This window comes from Rana temporaria, chromosome 13, assembly GCF_905171775.1.
Source record: "Rana temporaria chromosome 13, aRanTem1.1, whole genome shotgun sequence".
Lineage (NCBI taxonomy): Eukaryota > Metazoa > Chordata > Amphibia > Anura > Ranidae > Rana > Rana temporaria.
In genome coordinates this window covers 121725053-121745483 of record NC_053501.1, presented here as the reverse complement: position 1 = coordinate 121745483, position 20431 = coordinate 121725053, and the positions used below count along the sequence as shown (strand labels likewise).

The 20431-nt window shown below is 55.7% G+C and overlaps 1 protein-coding gene across 1 annotated transcript in view; it reads left to right on the top strand.

Annotated features, from left to right (window-relative positions):
* Window positions 1-733: 733 nt before the first annotated feature.
* Window positions 734-20431, top strand: part of NECTIN4 (nectin cell adhesion molecule 4) — a 97111-nt gene continuing 77413 nt past the window's right edge. The window contains exon 1 of the mRNA XM_040332185.1: window positions 734-925. Within this exon, the coding sequence (XP_040188119.1) occupies window positions 835-925 (91 nt within the window). The 5' untranslated portion in view covers window positions 734-834. The remainder of the gene's footprint in view (window positions 926-20431) is intronic.

The window sequence follows — 20431 nt, the reverse complement described above, 5'->3', positions numbered from 1 at the left end:
GGGGTGATAGGTGGTGTATCGGGGTGATAGGCGGGGTGTATCGGGGTGATAGGTGGTGTATCGGGGTGATAGGCGGGATGTATCGGGGTGATAGGTGGTGTATCGGGGTGATAGGTGGTGTATCGGGGTGATAGGTGGGGTGATAGGTGGTGTATCGGGGTGATAGGCGGGGTGTATCGGGGTGATAGGTGGTGTGTCGGGGTGAAAGGTGGGGTGTATCGGGGTGATAGGCGGGGTATCAAGGTGTATCGGGGTGATAGGCGGGGTGTATCGGGGGTGATAGGTGGTGTATCGGGGTGATAGGCGGGGTGTATCGGGGTGATAGGCGGGGTGTATCGGGGTGATAGGCGGGGTGTATCGGGGTGATAGGCGGGGTGTATCGGGGTGATAGGCGGGGTGTATCGGGGTGATAGGTGGTGTATCGGGGTGATAGGTGGTGTATCGGGGTGATAGGTGGGGTGTATCGGGGTGATAGGTGGGGTATCAGGGTGTATCGGGGTGATAGGTGGTGTGTCGGGGTGATAGGTGGGGTATCAAGGTGTATCGGGGTGATAGGTGGGTGTCAGGGTGATAGGTGGGGTGTATCGGGGTGATAGGCGGGGTGTATCGGGGTGATAGGCGGGGTGTATCGGGGTGACCTGCACCGTGGGTAAGTCTCTCTTGATGTTTTGGTAGATTTGTCACCCTCGTCCCTCCCCTCCCTTCTCGGGAATGGCTCCATGCAGAACTGGTCCGTCTAGTTTTATAATCCAGCTCTGAGTGAGACGCAGAGACAGTGACACCCTCCTCCTCGCCCTGCATTCAGCGTCAGACCCTCCAACAACTACAACCACCATGTCACCGGGACCCTGCCATCCCCCACTGTGGCCCCCCAGGATCTGCAACCATCTGAGGACCCTGCTCCTTCTTTTCCTCTGCTTTACAGGTAAGACACTAACATATGAACTGTGTACAGATGGGAGTACCGCCATTGTGTGTGCTGGGGGGGGTACCGCCATTGTGTGTGCTGGGGGGGGGGGGTACCACCATTGTGTGTGCTGGGGGTACCACCATTGTGTGTGCTGGGGGGGGTACCATTATTGTGTGTGCTGGGGGTACCGCCATTGTGTGTGCTGGGGGGGGGGGTACCACCATTGTGTGTGCTGGGGGTACCACCATTGTGTGTGCTGGGGGGGGGGGGTACCATTATTGTGTGTGCTGGGGGTACCGCCATTGTGTGTGCTGGGGGGAGGGGGTACCACCATTGTGTGTGCTGGGGGGGGTACCATTATTGTGTGTGCTGGGGGTACCGCCATTGTGTGTGCTGGGGGGAGGGGGTACCACCATTGTGTGTGCTGGGGGGGGTACCATTATTGTGTGTGCTGGGGGGGGTACCATTATTGTGTGTGCTGGGGGTACCGCCATTGTTTGTGCTGGGGGGAGGGGGTACCACCATTGTGTGTGCTGGGGGTACCACCATTGTGTGTGCTGGGGGGGGGTACCATTATTGTGTGTGCTGGGGGGTACCATTATTGTGTGTGCTGGGGGGGGTACCATTATTGTGTGTGCTGGGGGTACCACCATTGTGTGTGCTGGGGGGGGGTACCATTATTGTGTGTGCTGGGGGGTACCATTATTGTGTGTGCTGGGGGGGGTACCATTATTGTGTGTGCTGGGGGTACCACCATTGTGTGTGCTGGGGGGGGGTACCATTATTGTGTGTGCTGGGGGGTACCATTATTGTGTGTGCTGGGGGGGGTACCATTATTGTGTGTGCTGGGGGGGTACCATTATTGTGTGTGCTGGGTTCTGTCACTGTACAATGCAAGAATAGCTGCTGTCACTGGGTGGGTATTGTAGGGGGTGAAGTTACCCCAGAGGGGGGAACAGGGCACTGGGTGGGTATTGTAGGGGGTGAAGTTACCCCAGAGGGGGGAGCAGGGCACTGGATGGGTATTGTAGGGGGTGAAGTTACCCCAGAGGGGGGAACAGGGCACTGGGTGGGTATTGTAGGGGGTGAAGTTACCCCAGAGGGTGGAGCAGGGCACTGGATGGGTATTGTAGGGGGTGAAGTTACCCCAGAGGGTGGAGCAGGGCACTGGATGGGTATTGTAGGGGGTGAAGTTACCCCAGGGGGGGAGCAGGGCACTGGGTGGGTATTGTAGGGGGTGAAGTTACCCCAGGGGGGGAGCAGGGCACTGGATGGGTATTGTACGGGGTGAAGTTACCCCAGGGGGGGAGGAGGGCACTGGGATGAAGCAAGCCTGCTAGTACACAAAGGGAGAAGGGCAGGGCTGACACCTCGCCTCTTTAAACCTTCATTTGTACAATTTTTATGAAATGTGTCTGGAGGGTCACACGGGAGCCACCATTACTGGGGGGTCATCTTATTGGTGTTGGGTCAGGAGAGGACATTTTTTAACTTTCACTTGCTGCATGCTTGTTTTGGGTCTTTGTCTACATGGCGGTGATAGGAGGATCAGGCCTGCACCTCGGCTGCTTCTATTTATCTCTCTCTCTGTAGATCCAATATAAAGGGGGGCTGTGATTGTCCTGCTTCAGCTTCCATTGATTTAGAATGTAAGCTCCTGGGCTCAGCATTTCCTGTATGATTGGGAAATGTCCATGAAGGGGGAGGGGGGTGACACACACACAGAGCATTCCTAGGTCACCATGATTCATAATTCTGGGGTGACAGTAACCCGTACGGGACACTTTGCTGTCACGCAGGCCTCTGATCGGCTGCCGGAGTTTATAACACGCTGAATTCCTCGTAAATGGTTCCAGCCCTCCGTCTCCTCTGTAATTAAAGGTTTAGTGGAGGAGCTGTGAGAGTCGGCTGAGCTCTGTCGGTATCTGGAGGGGGGGGGGGGGAGATTCCGGGGCAGAAGGGGATCTTCTATCGATATTGGGGTGTTACATCAGTGTGGACTGTCAGTATGGGGGGTGTTGGGTCAGGTGGACTGTCAGTATGGGGGGTGTTGGGTCAGGTGGACTGTCAGTATGGGGGGTGTTGGGTCAGGTGGACTGTCAGTATGGAGGGTGTTGGGTCAGGTGGACTGTCAGTATGGAGGGTGTTGGGTCAGGTGGACTGTCAGTATGGAGGGTGTTGGGTCAGGTGGACTGTCAGTATGGAGTGTGTTGGGTCAGGTGGACTGTCAGTATGGAGGGTGTTGGGTCAGGTGGACTGTCAGTATGGAGGGTGTTGGGTCAGGTGGACTGTCAGTATGGGGGGTGTTGGGTCAGGTGGACTGTCAGTATGGAGGGTGTTGGGTCAGGTGGACTGTCAGTATGGAGGGTGTTGGGTCAGGTGGACTGTCAGTATGGAGGGTGTTGGGTCAGGTGGACTGTCAGTATGGAGGGTGTTGGGTCAGGTGGACTGTCAGTATGGGGGGTGTTGGGTCAGGTGGACTGTCAGTATGGGGGGTGTTGGGTCAGGTGGACTGTCAGTATGGAGGGTGTTGGGTCAGGTGGACTGTCAGTATGGGGGGTGTTGGGTCAGGTGGACTGTCAGTATGGAGGGTGTTGGGTCAGGTGGACTGTCAGTATGGAGGGTGTTGGGTCAGGTGGACTGTCAGTATGGAGGGTGTTGGGTCAGGTGGACTGTCAGTATGGAGGGTGTTGGGTCAGGTGGACTGTCAGTATGGGGGGTGTTGGGTCAGGTGGACTGTCAGTATGGGGGGTGTTGGGTCAGGTGGACTGTCAGTATGGAGGGTGTTGGGTCAGGTGGACTGTCAGTATGGGGGTGTTGGGTCAGGTGGACTGTCAGTATGGAGGGTGTTGGGTCAGGTGGACTGTCAGTATGGGGGGTGTTGGGTCAGGTGGACTGTCAGGATGGGGGGTGTTGGGTCAGGTGGACTGTCAGTATGGAGGGTGTTGGGTCAGGTGGACTGTCAGTATGGAGGGTGTTGGGTCAGGTGGACTGTCAGTATGGAGGGTGTTGGGTCAGGTGGACTGTCAGTATGGAGTGTGTTGGGTCAGGTGGACTGTCAGTATGGAGGGTGTTGGGTCAGGTGGACTGTCAGTATGGAGGGTGTTGGGTCAGGTGGACTGTCAGTATGGGGGGTGTTGGGTCAGGTGGACTGTCAGTATGGAGGGTGTTGGGTCAGGTGGACTGTCAGTATGGAGGGTGTTGGGTCAGGTGGACTGTCAGTATGGAGGGTGTTGGGTCAGGTGGACTGTCAGGATGGAGGGTGTTGGGTCAGGTGGACTGTCAGGATGGAGGGTGTTGGGTCAGGTGGACTGTCAGTATGGAGGGTGTTGGGTCAGGTGGACTGTCAGTATGGGGGGTGTTGGGTCAGGTGGACTGTCAGTATGGGGGGTGTTGGGTCAGGTGGACTGTCAGTATGGAGGGTGTTGGGTCAGGTGGACTGTCAGTATGGGGGTGTTGGGTCAGGTGGACTGTCAGTATGGAGGGTGTTGGGTCAGGTGGACTGTCAGTATGGAGGGTGTTGGGTCAGGTGGACTGTCAGGATGGAGGGTGTTGGGTCAGGTGGACTGTCAGTATGGGGGGTGTTGGGTCAGGTGGACTGTCAGTATGGAGGGTGTTGGGTCAGGTGGACTGTCAGTATGGAGGGTGTTGGGTCAGGTGGACTGTCAGTATGGGGGGTGTTGGGTCAGGTGGACTGTCAGGATGGAGGGTGTTGGGTCAGGTGGACTGTCAGTATGGGGGGTGTTGGGTCAGGTGGACTGTCAGTATGGGGGGTGTTGGGTCAGGTGGACTGTCAGTATGGAGGGTGTTGGGTCAGGTGGACTGTCAGTATGGGGGGTGTTGGGTCAGGTGGACTGTCAGTATGGAGGGTGTTGGGTCAGGTGGACTGTCAGTATGGGGGGTGTTGGGTCAGGTGGACTGTCAGTATGGAGGGTGTTGGGTCAGGTGGACTGTCAGGATGGACGATGTTGGGTCAGGTGGACTGTCAGTATGGAGGGTGTTGGGTCAGGTGGACTGTCAGTATGGAGGGTGTTGGGTCAGGTGGACTGTCAGTATGGAGGGTGTTGGGTCAGGTGGACTGTCAGTATGGAGGGTGTTGGGTCAGGTGGACTGTCAGTATGGAGGGTGTTGGGTCAGGTGGACTGTCAGTATGGGGGGTGTTGGGTCAGGTGGACTGTCAGTATGGGGGGTGTTGGGTCAGGTGGACTGTCAGTATGGAGGGTGTTGGGTCAGGTGGACTGTCAGTATGGAGGGTGTTGGGTCAGGTGGACTGTCAGTATGGAGGGTGTTGGGTCAGGTGGACTGTCAGTATGGGGGGTGTTGGGTCAGGTGGACTGTCAGTATGGAGGGTGTTGGGTCAGGTGGACTGTCAGTATGGGGGGTGTTGGGTCAGGTGGACTGTCAGTATGGAGGGTGTTGGGTCAGGTGGACTGTCAGTATGGGGGGTGTTGGGTCAGGTGGACTGTCAGTATGGAGGGTGTTGGGTCAGGTGGACTGTCAGTATGGAGGGTGTTGGGTCAGGTGGACTGTCAGTATGGAGGGTGTTGGGTCAGGTGGACTGTCAGTATGGGGGGTGTTGGGTCAGGTGGACTGTCAGTATGGGGGGTGTTGGGTCAGGTGGACTGTCAGTATGGAGGGTGTTGGGTCAGGTGGACTGTCAGTATGGGGGGTGTTGGGTCAGGTGGACTGTCAGTATGGAGGGTGTTGGGTCAGGTGGATTGTTATACAGGTGTATAGAGTCCCCCTGTTACCTGTCATACAGGTGTATGGAGAGTCCCCCGTTACCTGTCATACAGGTGTATGGAGAGTCCCCCGTTACCTGTCATACAGGTGTATGGAGAGTCCCCCGTTACCTGTCATACAGGTGTATGGAGAGTCCCCAGCTCAGCTGTCATACAGATGTATGGAGAGTCCCCTGTTACCTGTCATACAGGTGTATGGCGAGTCCCCCGTTACCTGTCATACAGGTGTATGGAGAGACCCCCTGTTACCTGTCATACAGGTGTATGGAGAGTCCCCCGTTACCTGTCATACAGGTGTATGGAGAGTCCCCCGTTACCTGTCATACAGGTGTATGGAGAGTCCCCAGCTCAGCTGTCATACAGATGTATGGAGAGTCCCCTGTTACCTGTCATACAGGTGTATGGAGAGTCCCCCGTTACCTGTCATACAGGTGTATGGAGAGTCCCCCGTTACCTGTCATACAGGTGTATGGAGAGTCCCCCGTTACCTGTCATACAGGTGTGTGGAGTGTCCCCCATTACCTGTCATACAGGTGTATAGAGAGTCCCCCGTTACCTGTCATACAGGTGTATGGAGAGACCCCAGCTCAGCTGTCATACAGGTGTATGGAGAGTCCCCCGTTACCTGTCATACAGGTGTATGGAGAGTCCCCCTGTTACCTGTCATACAGGTGTATGGAGAGTCCCCCCCGTTACCTGTCATACAGATGTATGGAGAGTCCCCGTTACCTGTCATACAGGTGTATGGAGAGTCCCCCGTTACCTGTCATACAGGTGTATAGAGAGTCCCCTGTTACCTGTCATACAGGTGTATGGAGAGTCGCCAGCTCAGCTGTCATACAGGTGTATGGAGAGTCCCCCGTTACCTGTCATACAGGTGTATGGAGAGTCCCCCGTTACCTGTCATACAGGTGTATGGAGAGTCCCCCTGGTACCTGTCATACAGGTGTATAGAGAGTCCCCCGTTACCTGTCATACAGGTGTATGGAGAGTCCCCTGTTACCTGTCATACAGGTGTATGGAGAGTCCCCTGTTACCTGTCATACAGGTGTATGGAGAGTCCCCCGTTACCTGTCATACAGGTGTATGGAGAGTCCCCAGCTCAGCTGTCATACAGGTGTATGGAGAGTCCCCCCGTTACCTGTCATACAGGTGTATGGAGACTCCCCCCCGTTACCTGTCATACAGATGTATGGAGAGTCCCCCCTTTACCTGTCATACAGGTGTATGGAGAGTCCCCAGCTCAGCTGTCATACAGGTGTATGGAGAGTCCCCCGTTACCTGTCATACAGGTGTATGGAGAGTCCCCCGTTACCTGTCATACAGGTGTATGGAGAGTCCCCAGCTCAGCTGTCATACAGGTGTATGGAGAGTCCCCCGTTACCTGTCATACAGGTGTATGGAGAGTCCCCCCGTTACCTGTCATACAGGTGTATGGAGAGTCCCCCCCGTTACCTGTCATACAGATGTATGGAGAGTCCCCCCTTTACCTGTCATACAGGTGTATGGAGAGTCCCCCGTTACCTGTCATACAGGTGTATGGAGAGTCCCCCGTTACCTGTCATACAGGTGTATGGAGAGTCCCCCGTTACCTGTCATACAGGTGTATGGAGAGTCCCCCGTTACCTGTCATACAGGTGTATGGAGAGTCCCCAGCTCAGCTGTCATACAGATGTATGGAGAGTCCCCAGCTCAGCTGTCATACAGGTGTATGGAGAGTCCCCTGTTACCTGTCATACAGGTGTATGGAGAGTCCCCGTTACCTGTCATACAGGTGTATGGAGAGTCCCCCGTTACCTGTCATACAGGTGTATGGAGAGTCCCCTGTTACCTGTCATACAGGTGTATGGAGAGTCCCCCGTTACCTGTCATACACGTGTATGGAGAGTCCCCTGTTACCTGTCATACAGGTGTATGGAGAGACCCCCGTTACCTGTCATACAGGTGTATGGAGAGTCCCCTGTTACCTGTCATACAGGTGTATGGAGAGACCCCCGTTACCTGTCATACAGGTGTATGGAGAGTCCCCCTGGTACCTGTCATACAGGTGTATGGAGAGTCCCCCGTTACCTGTCATACACGTGTATGGAGAGTCCCCTGTTACCTGTCATACAGGTGTATGGAGAGACCCCCGTTACCTGTCATACAGGTGTATGGAGAGTCCCCCTGGTACCTGTCATACAGGTGTCTGGAGAGTCCCCTGTTACCTGTCATACAGGTGTATGGAGAGTCCCCAGCTCAGCTGTCATACAGATGTATGGAGAGTCCCCCGTTACCTGTCATACAGGTGTATGGAGAGTCCCCAGCTCAGCTGTCATACAGGTGTATGGAGAGTCCCCTGTTACCTGTCATACAGGTGTATAGAGAGTCCCCTGTTACCTGTCATACAGGTGTCTGGAGAGTCCCCTGTTACCTGTCATACAGGTGTCTGGAGAGTCCCCTGTTACCTGTCATACAGGTGTATAGAGAGTCCCCAGCTCAGCTGTCAGGGCTGAACCAGAGATCTCAGGTGGGCAGCAGAGAGGCGGCTCCGTCTTTCTCAGGTGTGACGGTTGGGTGGCATAATGTGCCGGTGTGTTCCGTCTCCCTGAGTAGTTGGCCGGATTATACAAACATGAAGCAGTGAAAGGCCTGAATAGAAAACATTCTAATCCTTCCAAACATTCCGGCCGTCCCATTCCTGGTATTGACTCATCAAATATTCCACAATAGACAGGGAGGGTCAGATAAACATGGCCTGCACACTCACTACTCTGCACCGGGGGGGTTTATGGGACTTTTATCAGCTGGAAATTAGGGATGAGCTTCGACTCAAACATTACCTACCTGTTCGGCGAACAATTTGAGGTGTTCGCGGCAAATTCAAAAAGCCACGGAACACCCTGTAAGTCTGTGGGAGAAAAGTGATCATTTTAAAGGTTAATATGAAAGTTATTGTCCTAAAAAGTGTTTGGTGACCCGGGTCCTGCCCCAGGGGGAGTGTTTGGGGACCCGGGTCCTGCCCCAGGGGAGTGTTTGGGGACCCGGGTCCTGCCCCAGGGGGAGTGTTTGGGGACCCGGGTCCTGCCCCAGGGGGAGTGTTTGGGGGCCCGGGTCCTGCCCCAGGGGAGTGTTTGGGGGCCCGGGTCCTGCGCCAGGGGAGTGTTTGGGGGCCCGGGTCCTGCGCCAGGGGAGTGTTTGGGGACCCGGGTCCTACCCCAGGGGAGTGTTTGGGGACCCGGGTCCTGCCCCAGGGGAGTGTTTGGGGACCCGGGTCCTGCCCCAGGGGGAGTGTTTGGGGACCCGGGTCCTGTCCCAGGGGAGTGTTTGGGGGCCCGGGTCCTGCCCCAGGGGAGTGTTTGGGGACCCGGGTCCTGCCCCAGGGGAGTGTTTGGGGGCCCGGGTCCTGCCCCAGGGGAGTGTTTGGGGACCCGGGTCCTGTCCCAGGGGAGTGTTTGGGGGCCCGGGTCCTGCCCCAGGGGAGTGTTTGGGGACCCGGGTCCTGCCCCAGGGGAGTGTTTGGGGGCCCGGGTCCTGCCCCAGGGGAGTGTTTGGGGACCCGGGTCCTGCCCCAGGGGAGTGTTTGGGGGCCCGGTGTCCTGCCCCAGGGGAGTGTTTGGGGGCCCGGGATCCTGCCCCAGGGGAGTGTTTGGGGGCCCGGGTCCTGCCCCAGGGGAGTGTTTAGGGGCCCGGGTCCTGCGCCAGGGGAGTGTTTGGGGACCCGGGTCCTACCCCAGGGGAGTGTTTGGGGGCCCGGGTCCTGCCCCAGGGGAGTGTTTGGGGGCCCGGGTCCTGCCACAGGGGAGTGTTTGGGGGCCCGGGTCCTGCCCAGGGGACATGTATCAAGGCAAAAAAAAAAAAGTTATATAAACTTCAGTTTTTTCGGAAGCAGGGATTTTAATAATGCTTAAAGTGAAACAATAAAAGTGAACTATACCTTTAGATTTTGTACCTGGGGGGTGTCTATATTATGCCTGTAAAGTAGCGCTTGTTTCCCGTACATAGAACTGTCCCTGCACAAAATGTCATTTCTGAAGGAAAAAAAGTCATATAAAATCACTCGCGGCTATAATGAATTGTCGGCTCCCGGCAATACAGAGAAAACTCATTCATAAAAAAAAGCGCGTGGTGTTCCCCCCCAAATTCCACGTAACCCTGCAGGCCGCAGGAAAAGAGGGGGGGCGAGAGAGAGAGCCCCCCCTCCTGAACCGTACCAGGCCACATGCCCTCAACATTGGGAGGATGCTTTGGGGGTCTGTGACAAGGGCCTCATCCCCACAACCCTTGGCCGGTGGTTGTGGGGGTCTGCAGGGGGGGGGGCTTATCAGAATCAAAGGGGACCCCCAGATCCCGGTCCCCCCCCCTATGTGAATTAGTAATGGGGTACATTGTACCTCGACCATTTCACTAAGGAAGTGTAAAGAATTGTAACAGGAAAACGCACACCATTGGGAAAGTCTGCTCTCGGTCGCGGGGGCTCCAACGCTGTCGGTATCCTGCGACGGGTGATCTCCTCTCCGCCGGGGCCCAGCGATGAGAAGATCTCTTCATCCAGGTCCGGGATCCAGAGCGCAGCATCGCCGGCCGCCTGTCTCCACCGGAGTCATCCCGGCGAATGACGCGGCTTCAGCCAGTGACAGCTCTTATGTAGTGAGGGCGTGGCCACCCGTCACGTGACCTTGTCCCCCTCTGACGCAAGGGAGAGCCCAGGCTTCCCCAGTGACGCGACGGGTGCGTCAGAGGGGGGCGGGGTCACGTGACGGGGTGGCCCCGCCCTCACCTACATAAGAGCTGTCACTGGCTGAAGCCGCGTCATTCGCCGGGATGACTCCCGTGGAGAGAGGCGGCCGGCGATGCTGCGCTCTGGATCCCGGACCTGGATGAAGAGATCTTCTCATCGCTGGGCCCCGGCGGAGAGGAGATCACCCGTCGCAGGATACCGACAGCGTTGGAACCCCCGGGACCGAGAGCGGACTTTCCCAATGGTGTGCGTTTTATTGTTACAATTCTTTACACTTCCTTAGTGAAATGGTAGAGATACAATGTACCCCATTACTAATTCACATGGGGGGGGGACCGGGACCTGGGGGTCCCCTTTATTAAAGGGATCTTCCAGATTCCGATAAGCCCCTCGCCCGCAGACCCCCACAACCACCGGGCAAGGGTTGTGGGGATGAGGCCCTTGTCCCCATCAATATGGGGACATGATGCTTTGAGGGGGTCAATGCATCCTCCCCATGTTGAGGGCATGTGGCCTGGTACAATTCACGAGGGGGGGGTGCTCTCTCGCCCCCCCTCTTTTCCTGCGGCCTGCCAGGTTGCGTGCTCGGATAAGGGGTCTGGCTTGGATTTTTGGGGGAACTCTACGCCATTTTTTTTATTTGACGCGGGGTTCCCCTTAATATCCATACCAGACCTCACGCTTTTTTTTTTTATGAATGACTTTTCTCTGAATTGCCGGGAGTAATAATGTCATTTTGTGCAGGGACAGTTCTATGTACGGGAAACATGCGCCACTTTACAGGCATACTATAGACACCCCCCAGGTACGAAATTTAAAGGAATATTTCACTTTAAGCATTATTAAAATCACTGCTCCCGAAAAAACGTCCGTTTTTTTATGCATTAATACATGTCCCCTGGGGCAGGACCCCGGGTCCCCAAACACTCCCCTGGGGCAGGACCCCGGGTCCCCAAACACTGCCCCTGGGGCAGGACCCGGGTCCCCAATAACTCCCCTGGGGCAGGACCCCGGGTCCCCAAACACATCCCTGGGGCAGGACCTGGGTCCCCAAACACTCCCCTGGGGAAGGACCCCGGGTCCCAAAACACTCGCCCTGGGGAAGGACCCCGGGTCCCCAAACACTCCCCCTGGGGCAGGACCCTGGGTCCCCAAACATTCCTCTGGGGCAGGACCCCGGGTCCCCAAACACTCCCCCTGGGGCAGGACCCCGGGTCCCCAAACACCCCCCCTGGGGCAGGACCCCGGGTCCCCAAACACTCCCCTGGGGAAGGACCCCGGGTCCCCAAACACTCCCCTGGGGCAGGACCCCGGGTCCCCAAACATTCCTCTGGGGCAGGACCCCAGGTCCCCAAACACTCCCCTGGGGCAGGACCCCGGGTCCCCAAACACTCCCCTGGGGCAGGACCTGGGTCCCCAAACACTCCCCTGGGGAAGGACCCCGGGTCCCCAAACACTCCCCTGGGGCAGGACCCCGGGTCCCCAAACATTCCTCTGGGGCAGGACCCCGGGTCCCCAAACATTCCTCTGGGGCAGGACCCCAGGTCCCCAAACACTCCCCTGGGGAAGGACCCCGGGTCCCCAAACACTCCCCCCCTGGGGCACTTTTTAGGACAATAACTTGCATATTAACCTTTAAAATTAACACTTTAGATTTCAAACGTTCGCGTCCCATAGACTTTAATGGGGTTCTAAAGTTCACAGGAACGTTTGGTGTGTTCGCAGGATCGGGTGCGAACCGGGGGGGGGGGGGGGGGGGGGTGTTCGGCTCATCACTACTGGAAATACATTTTCTGCTCTTTCTGTAATATTTTCTCTAAAATATTCACTATTGATGAAGATCGGGGTAATCAATGCTTCTGATTATCGGTCCGGCTGTAACCTGCACACGTTTTATCCCCAAAAAGTGGCGTCATGTTGGGGGGGTCACTGATTTCTCCTCCCTTCCTCTCCATTTACAGTCATGGGTGGGACTGAATGGGACCCCTATATTGTGCCGGGGACTCGGGGGGGGGGGGGGACAGCAGCTCTGCTACCGGCACATTATGAGATAGAGGTGTAGGCATAAAATGTATATATTGTGGATATAGGTGTATATATATGCACTGTATTACCAAAAGTATTGGGACGCCCCCCCTTTACACACACATGACCTTTAATACCCCCCCCCCCAGTCTTGGTCCGGAGGGTTCAATATTGAGTTGGCTCCGCCCTTTGCAGCTATAACACCTTCACCTCTTCTGGGAAGGCCGCCCACAAGGTTTAGGAGTGTGTCTATGGGAATATTTGACCATTTGTGAGGTCAGACACTGATGTTGGATGAGAAGGCCTGGCTCGCAGTCTCCACTCTAATTCATCCCAAAGGTGTTCTATTGATTTGAGGTCAGGACTCTTTGCAGGCCAGTCAAGTTCCTCCACCCCAAACTCGCTCCTCCATGTCTTTATAGACCTTGCTTTGTGCACTGGTGGGCAGTCGTGTTGGAACAGGGAGGGGCCGTCCCCAAACTCCTCCCACAAAGTTGGGAGCATGAAAATGTCTTGGTATGCCGATGCCTTAAGGATCGGAGGATCATGGTGTGGGGTTATTTCTCAGGGGTTGGGCTTCGGCTCACTCCAGCAAATGATTTGGACCAGTGCACAAAGCGAGGTCCATAAAGACATATAAGACCGAGTTTGGGGGGGGGGGGGGGGACTTGACTGGCCTGCACAGAGTCCTGACTTCAACCCGATAGAACACCTTTGGGATGAATTAGAGTGGAGACTGCGAGCCAGGCCTTCTCATCCAACATCAGTGCCTGACCTCACAACATTCCCATAGACACACCCCTAAACCTTGTGGACGGCCATCCCAGAAGAGGTGAAGGTGTTATAGCTGCAAAGGGCGGAGCCAACTCCGGACTAAGCCTAGGGGGTCATTAAAGGTCGGCGTCCCAATACTTTTGACAATATAGGGTATATCCACAATGCAGACACACCCAAGTGAATGCAGAGGGAAGAGCATGTAAAGCGGACCCCCTGAGGTGACACTTTCACCCGCCGGGGCCCCGTGCTCTTCTGCTTGTGGGAGGGGGGAGGGGAGGGTCTCCAGAGAGTCTTGGCTGAATTCCTGTATTGTCTGATCAATTCTAATGGCGCGTACACGCGATCGGAAAAATAGGTCCCCCGCTGGCTCTCAGCCACAGAACGGAGCGATCACGTGACCTCTGATCGGTGTTTGGTCAGCCATTGCCCCTCCAGTTCTCACCGGAATGACGGGCAGGAGAGGGGGTGGGGACGGCTGGCTGTCAATCCTTCCAGAGTATGGAGCGGCTGTAACCCGCTGTTGGCTGATTCTGGGCCACAGGAGAGCATAAGTAAGTGCACCCCTGTAACCCACAAGAGAAGTATGACCAAAACGCGTTGGTCACACTAAATGGTTTTGCTACATTCAGGTCTCCCTTCCATTGCTGATGCATTTATCTCCTTTCCCAATAGATTCAGCCGTCTCCTCCTCTTTCTGTGCTCTGGTAGCACTGATAATGTGTTTGGCCTCCCTTTGTCGGTTTTTATACACTGCTCTATCAGCTACACTTCCTGTCTCCTTGAATCTCCTAGATGCTGATTGTGCCTCCTTTATTATCCTACCTACTTCTCTAGTGAATCATATTGGATCGTTCTTCAGTTTCCTCTTACTCATTACAGTGCCCACTGATTATTGACTCCTGTCATTTGATTTCATGGTTGGGCGAGGGAATGATGAATACAGGAGTGAAATCATGGAGGGGATGAAGGGTAATGATGGGAGTAGTAGGCCCATGGAGGGGATGAAGGGCAACGATGGGAGTAGTGGGCCCATGGAGGGGTGAGAGGGGAATGATGGGAGGGGTGGGCCCATGGAGGGGTGAGAGGGGAATGATGGGAGTAGTGGGCCCATGGAGGGGATGAAGGGCAACGATGGGAGTAGTGGGCCCATGGAGGGGTGAGAGGGGAATGATGGGAGGGATGGGCCCACGGAGGGGTGAGAGGTGAATGATGGGAGTAGTGGGCCCATGGAGGGGTGAGAGGGGAATGATGGGAGGGATGGGCCCACGGAGGGGTGAGAGGTGAATGATGGGAGTAGTGGGCCCATGGAGGGGTGAGAGGGGAATGATGGGAGGGGTGGGCCCATGGAGGGGTGAGAGGGGAATGATGGGAGTAGTGGGCCCATGGAGGGGTGAGAGGGGAATGATGGGAGTAGTGGGCCCATGGAGGGGTGAGAGGGGAATGATGGGAGGGATGGGCCCATGGAGGGGTGAGAGGGGAATGATGGGAGGGATGGGCCCATGGAGGGGTGAGAGGGGAATGATGGGAGTAGTGGGCCCATGGAGGGGATGAAGGGCAACGATGGGAGTAGTGGGCCCATGGAGGGGTGAGAGGGGAATGATGGGAGGGATGGGCCCACGGAGGGGTGAGAGGTGAATGATGGGAGTAGTGGGCCCATGGAGGGGTGAGAGGGGAATGATGGGAGGGGTGGGCCCATGGAGGGGTGAGAGGGGAATGATGGGAGGGATGGGCCCATGGAGGGGTGAGAGGGGAATGATGGGAGTAGTGGGCCCATGGAGGGGTGAGAGGGGAATGATGAGAGGGGTGGGCCCATGGAGGAGTGAGAGGGGAATGATCATGGAGGAGTGAGAGGGGAATGATGGGAGTAGTGGGCCCATGGAGGGGGATGAAGGGTAATGATGGGAGTAGTGGGCCCATGGAGGGGTGAGAGGGGAATGATGGGAGTAGTGGGCCCATGGAGGGGTGAGAGGGGAATGATGAGAGGGGTGGGCCCATGGAGGAGTGAGAGGGGAATGATCATGGAGGAGTGAGAGGGGAATGATGGGAGTAGTGGGCCCATGGAGGGGTGAGAGGGGAATGATGAGAGGGGTGGGCCCATGGAGGAGTGAGAGGGGAATGATCATGGAGGAGTGAGAGGGGAATGATGGGAGTAGTGGGCCCATGGAGGGGGATGAAGGGTAATGATGGGAGTAGTGGGCCCATGGAGGGGTGAGAGGGGAATGATGGGAGTAGTGAGATCATGGAGGGGATGAAGGGTAATGATGGGAGTAGTGGGCCCATGGAGGGGTGAGAGGTGAATGATGGGAGTAGTGGGATCATGGAGGGGTGAAAGGGGAATGATGGGCCCATGGAGGGGTGAGAGGTGAATGATGGGAGTAGTGGGCCCATGGAGGGGTGAGAGGGGAATGATGGGAGGGGTGGGCCCATGGAGGGGTGAGAGGGGAATGATGGGAGGGATGGGCCCATGGAGGGGTGAGAGGGGAATGATGGGAGTAGTGGGCCCATGGAGGGGTGAGAGGGGAATGATGAGAGGGGTGGGCCCATGGAGGAGTGAGAGGGGAATGATCATGGAGGAGTGAGAGGGGAATGATGGGAGTAGTGGGCCCATGGAGGGGTGAGAGGGGAATGATGAGAGGGGTGGGCCCATGGAGGAGTGAGAGGGGAATGATCATGGAGGAGTGAGAGGGGAATGATGGGAGTAGTGGGCCCATGGAGGGGTGAGAGGGGAATGATGGGCCCATGGAGGGGTGAGAGGGGAATGATGGGCCCATGGAGGGGTGAGAGGGGAATGATGGGCCCATAGAGGGGTGAGAGGGGAATGATGGGCCCATGGAGGGGTGAGAGGGGAATGATGGGCCCATAGAGGGGTGAGAGGGGAATGATGGGCCCATAGAGAGGTGAGAGGGGAATGATGGGAGTAGTGGGCCCATGGAGGGGTGAGAGGGGAATGATGGGCCCATAGAGGGGTGAGAGGGGAATGATGGGAGTAGTGGGCCCATGGAGGGGTGAGAGGGGAATGATGGGCCCATAGAGGGGTGAGAGGGGAATGATGGGCCCATGGAGGGGTGAGAGGGGAATGATGGGCCCATAGAGGGGTGAGAGGAGAATGATGGGCCCATAGAGAGGTGAGAGGGGAATGATGGGCCCATAGAGGGGTGAGAGGGGAATGATGGGCCCATGGAGGGGTGAGAGGGGTCTGTAGAACAATCCGATGCCCTCCGTGCCGTACGATAGACGGATAATATCTCTGTAGGACATTCCCCCCCCCCCCCCACCCACAGATTGCGCTTCATTCATTTCACGAGCGGGCTCCACCCTCGTTGCTCATCTTTGTTTTGTTATTCAACACTCCAGCTTAGGGCCCGGCCCAGGAACTCCCTTCCCTATTGTCTGTTGTGTTTATGAACGACGAGTAACACTAACTTGCTGTATTGCTCAATGAAGATTGTATGTCCTTATTCTGATTGGTGGTCAGGACTCTTCTATTTCCGGTGATATTTCTGATCAGGACAAGAACAAGGAGCTGCACAGGGGAGGGAAAACATGGAGTCTTACAATCACTTTGATGGCGCGTCCACGCGATCATTTTTCGGCTTCTGAAAAACGACAATTTTTTTCCGAACATGCTGCATTTCTTAACGACGTTTTAAACAATGTCGTTTTTCGGGTTGTAAAAAATGATGGTGTGTGGGCTAAAACAACGTGAAAAACCCGCGCATGCTCAGAAGCAAGTTATGGAGATCGCACATTCATCACGCTGTAACAGACAGAAAAGCGCGAATCGTCTTTTACTAACACGGAATCAGCTAAAGCAGCCCCAAGGGTGGCGCCATCCGCATGGAACCGCCCCTTTATAGTGCGTCGTACGTGTTGTACGTCACCGCGCTTTGCTAGAGCATTTTTTTAAAACGACCGTGTGTGGGCAACGCCGTTTTAATGATGAAGTTGGAAAAAACGTCATTATATAATGCTGAAAACGTTTTTTTTTTTCATGCCGAAAAATGATTGTGTGTACGCGGCATAAGGCGTCGGCATCCCAAGACATTTTGGACAATTTCATGCTCCCAACTTTGTGGGAGGAGTTTGGGAACGGCCCCTCCCTGTTCCAACATGACTGCCCACCACAGCACAAAGCAAGGTCCATGAAGACATGGAAGAGCGAGTTTGGGGTGGAGGAACTTGACTGGCCTGCACAGAGTCCTGACCTCAACCCCATAGAACACCTTTGGGATGAATTAGAGTGGAGACTGCGAGCCAGACCTTCTCATCCAACATCAGTGCCTGACCTCACAAATGCTCTTCTGGAAGAATGGTCAAACATTCCCATAGACACACCCCTAAACCTTGTGGACGGCCTTTCCAAAAGAGGTGAAGGTGTTATAGCTGCAAAAGGCGGAGCCAACTCAATATTGAACCCTCCGAACTAAGACTGGGGGGTCATTAAAGGTCATAAAGGCAGGCGTCCCAATACTTTTGGTCATATAGTGTGTGTAAAGGCAGGCGTCCCAATACTTTTGGTAATTTTGTGTATTATTCTTTTCTTCTCATAATAGAGGAAGCTCGTGTCCAGTCACTGTGGTTGTAGAGAAAGGTGGGCGTGGTTTGTTGAAGGGTCATTTGATTGGATCCCATCCATAGAGTGTCAGAAAATCCGCCATCTTGGATAATTCTCACCTTTAGATGGTCTTCGGGGTGTTTTCTCGCTCTGCCGAGTACCGGCTTGTTTCTCACTTCCTCGCTCTGCCGAGTACCGGCTTGTTTCTCACTTCCTCGCTCTGCCGAGTACCGGCTTGTTTCTCACTGCCGGCTCCTTTGTTCTATTCATTGATTCTTAGAGGGAAAATGTGTCCACTAATCCCAGACAGAGAAGATCCCAGAAGGTCTGCTGTTCCTGAAATACAGCCGCGCCTGCACAGGAGGTCTGCTGTTCCTGAAATACAGCCGCGCCTGCACAGGAGGTCTGCTGTTCCTGAAATACAGCCGCGCCTGCACAGAAGGTCTGCTGTTCCTGAAATACAGCCGCGCCTGCTGTTCCTGAAATACAGCCGCGCCTGCACAGGAGGTCTGCTGTTCCTGAAATACAGCCGCGCCTGCACAGAAGGTCTGCTTTTCCTGAAATACAGCCGCGCCTGCACAGGAGGTCTGCTGTTCCTGAAATACAGCCGCGCCTGCACAGGCAACTGTCAGAAACCAGACAAAGTGGAAGGAAAATCATACATTGGAAAGGAGCAGGGCTGGTGCTACCACTGGGCAGACTAGGCAGTCGCCTAGGGCACAGCCAGTTGTTCCTGGGCCCAAATACCCAGTCAGTGTCTCTGCTGCCAGTGTCACACCGCTCAGCAACAGTGCAGGCTGGTCAGCAATCAGAGCTGTCCCTGAAAGTATGGCGGCTGACAGCATCCACCGCCACCCGCTGTTCTCAGTGCTAGGACCGCCCATGTCCTAGCAACCAAGCATATGCTTGCCCCTCCTTCAGAGGAGGAGGAAGTTCATCCACAAAACCTATCCGGTCCCAGTGCCCACCAGTCCTGTACCCAACTGCTCCAATGAGAAGGAATGGATCCTGATGTAAGCGATTGGACCTTCACAATACTCCTGACATGTACTTTGGGAGTGAGCCTGACGTGCAGAGGGAGACCTCTCGTACCGTCCTGGTTTCCGGGATCACTGGGGTTGAGACAGTGACCGTAGGAGCACAGTGGGGTATGAGTGCCTGCAGAGTCTCTGAGATTGGAGATGAAGTCTAATGAGAAGGGCTGAAGTGCTGTAGGTGCAGGTCAGCTGGATGCAGATCAGCGGATGCAGGTCAGCGGATGCAGGTCAGCGGATGCAGGTCAGCTGGATGCAGGTCAGCGGATGCAGGTCAGCGGATGCAGGTCAGCTGGATGCAGGTCAGCTGGATGCAGGTCAGCGGATGCAGGTCAGTGGATGCAGGTCAGCGGATGCAGATCAGCGGATGCAGGTCAGCGGATGCAGGTCTGCGGATGCAGGTCAGCTGGATGCAGGTCAGCGGATGCAGGTCAGCGGATGCAGGTCAGCGGATGCAGGTCAGCTGGATGCAGGTCAGCGGATGCAGGTCTGCGGATGCAGGTCAGCTGGATGCAGGTCAGCGGATGCAGGTCAGCGGATGCAGGTCAGCTGGATGCAGGTCAGCGGATGCAGGTCAGCGGATGCAGGTCTGCGGATGCAGGTCAGCGGATGCAGGTCAGCGGATGCAGGTCAGCTGGATGCAGGTCAGCGGATGCAGGTCAGCGGATGCAGGTCTGCGGATGCAGGTCAGCGGATGCAGGTCACCGGATGCAGGTCTGCGGATGCAGGTGCGCCTGAGAGCAACATGCACATGCAGGTGCAGGCGACAGCAGGAGAGGAGTCAGACAGGCCAGGTCATACACAGAGGATCAGTACAGACAAAAGCAGCAGGCAAGGAATGGTCAGATTTCAGGCTGGATTCGGCAACAGAGGATCTTGCAGACAGGTAAACAGAGCAGGTCAGGACTGGAGATGGCAGCTGAGTCAGAAAGCCAGGTCAGAATGATGCAGGTTCCACTCTGCTCTTCCCTATGGAGAGGGAATGGGCTCTGGGGACCCTGATGTAAGGGGGGCTCTGGGTACCCTGATGTTAGGGGGGCTCTGGGGACCCTGATGTAAGGGGGTGACATTGGGGATCCCAATGAAAGGGGGAAGACTCTGAGGTTCCTGATTTCAGGAGGGGAGACTTTGGGAACCCTGATATAAGGGGAGCTCTAGGGACTCTGATTTAAGGAGGGGGGGCTATGTGGATCTTAATGTAGGGGGAGACTTTGAGGACCCTAATGAAAGTGGAATCTCTGATGTAAGGGCAAACTCTGGGGACCCTGATTTAAGAAGAGGGGGACTCTTGGAACCCTGATGTAAGGGGAAGGGGGGACTCTGGGGACCCTGATGTAAAGAGGGGAACTTTGGAGACACTAATGGAAGGATGTAAACTCTGATGTATGGGGGTCAGGCCTGGGGGCCCAGGTCTAAACTGTGTAAGGGGCCCCACATTTTCTGATGATTGTCCTGTTCCCCACACACTACGCCAACGTTCCACATACCGCTGCAGGATTGGATGATCTTAGCTGCAAAGTTCAGCCAATCCGTGAAGAAGAGGTTTCCCGCCTTTATTTTTTGGTAGGGGGGGAAATAGTCTAGCACTGGCCCTGGAAAGGGGACACTACCTCCTGAATGCTCGTTCAGCTTCCTAGAACCTAAGGGTTTGAGAGACGTTCCTCCGGT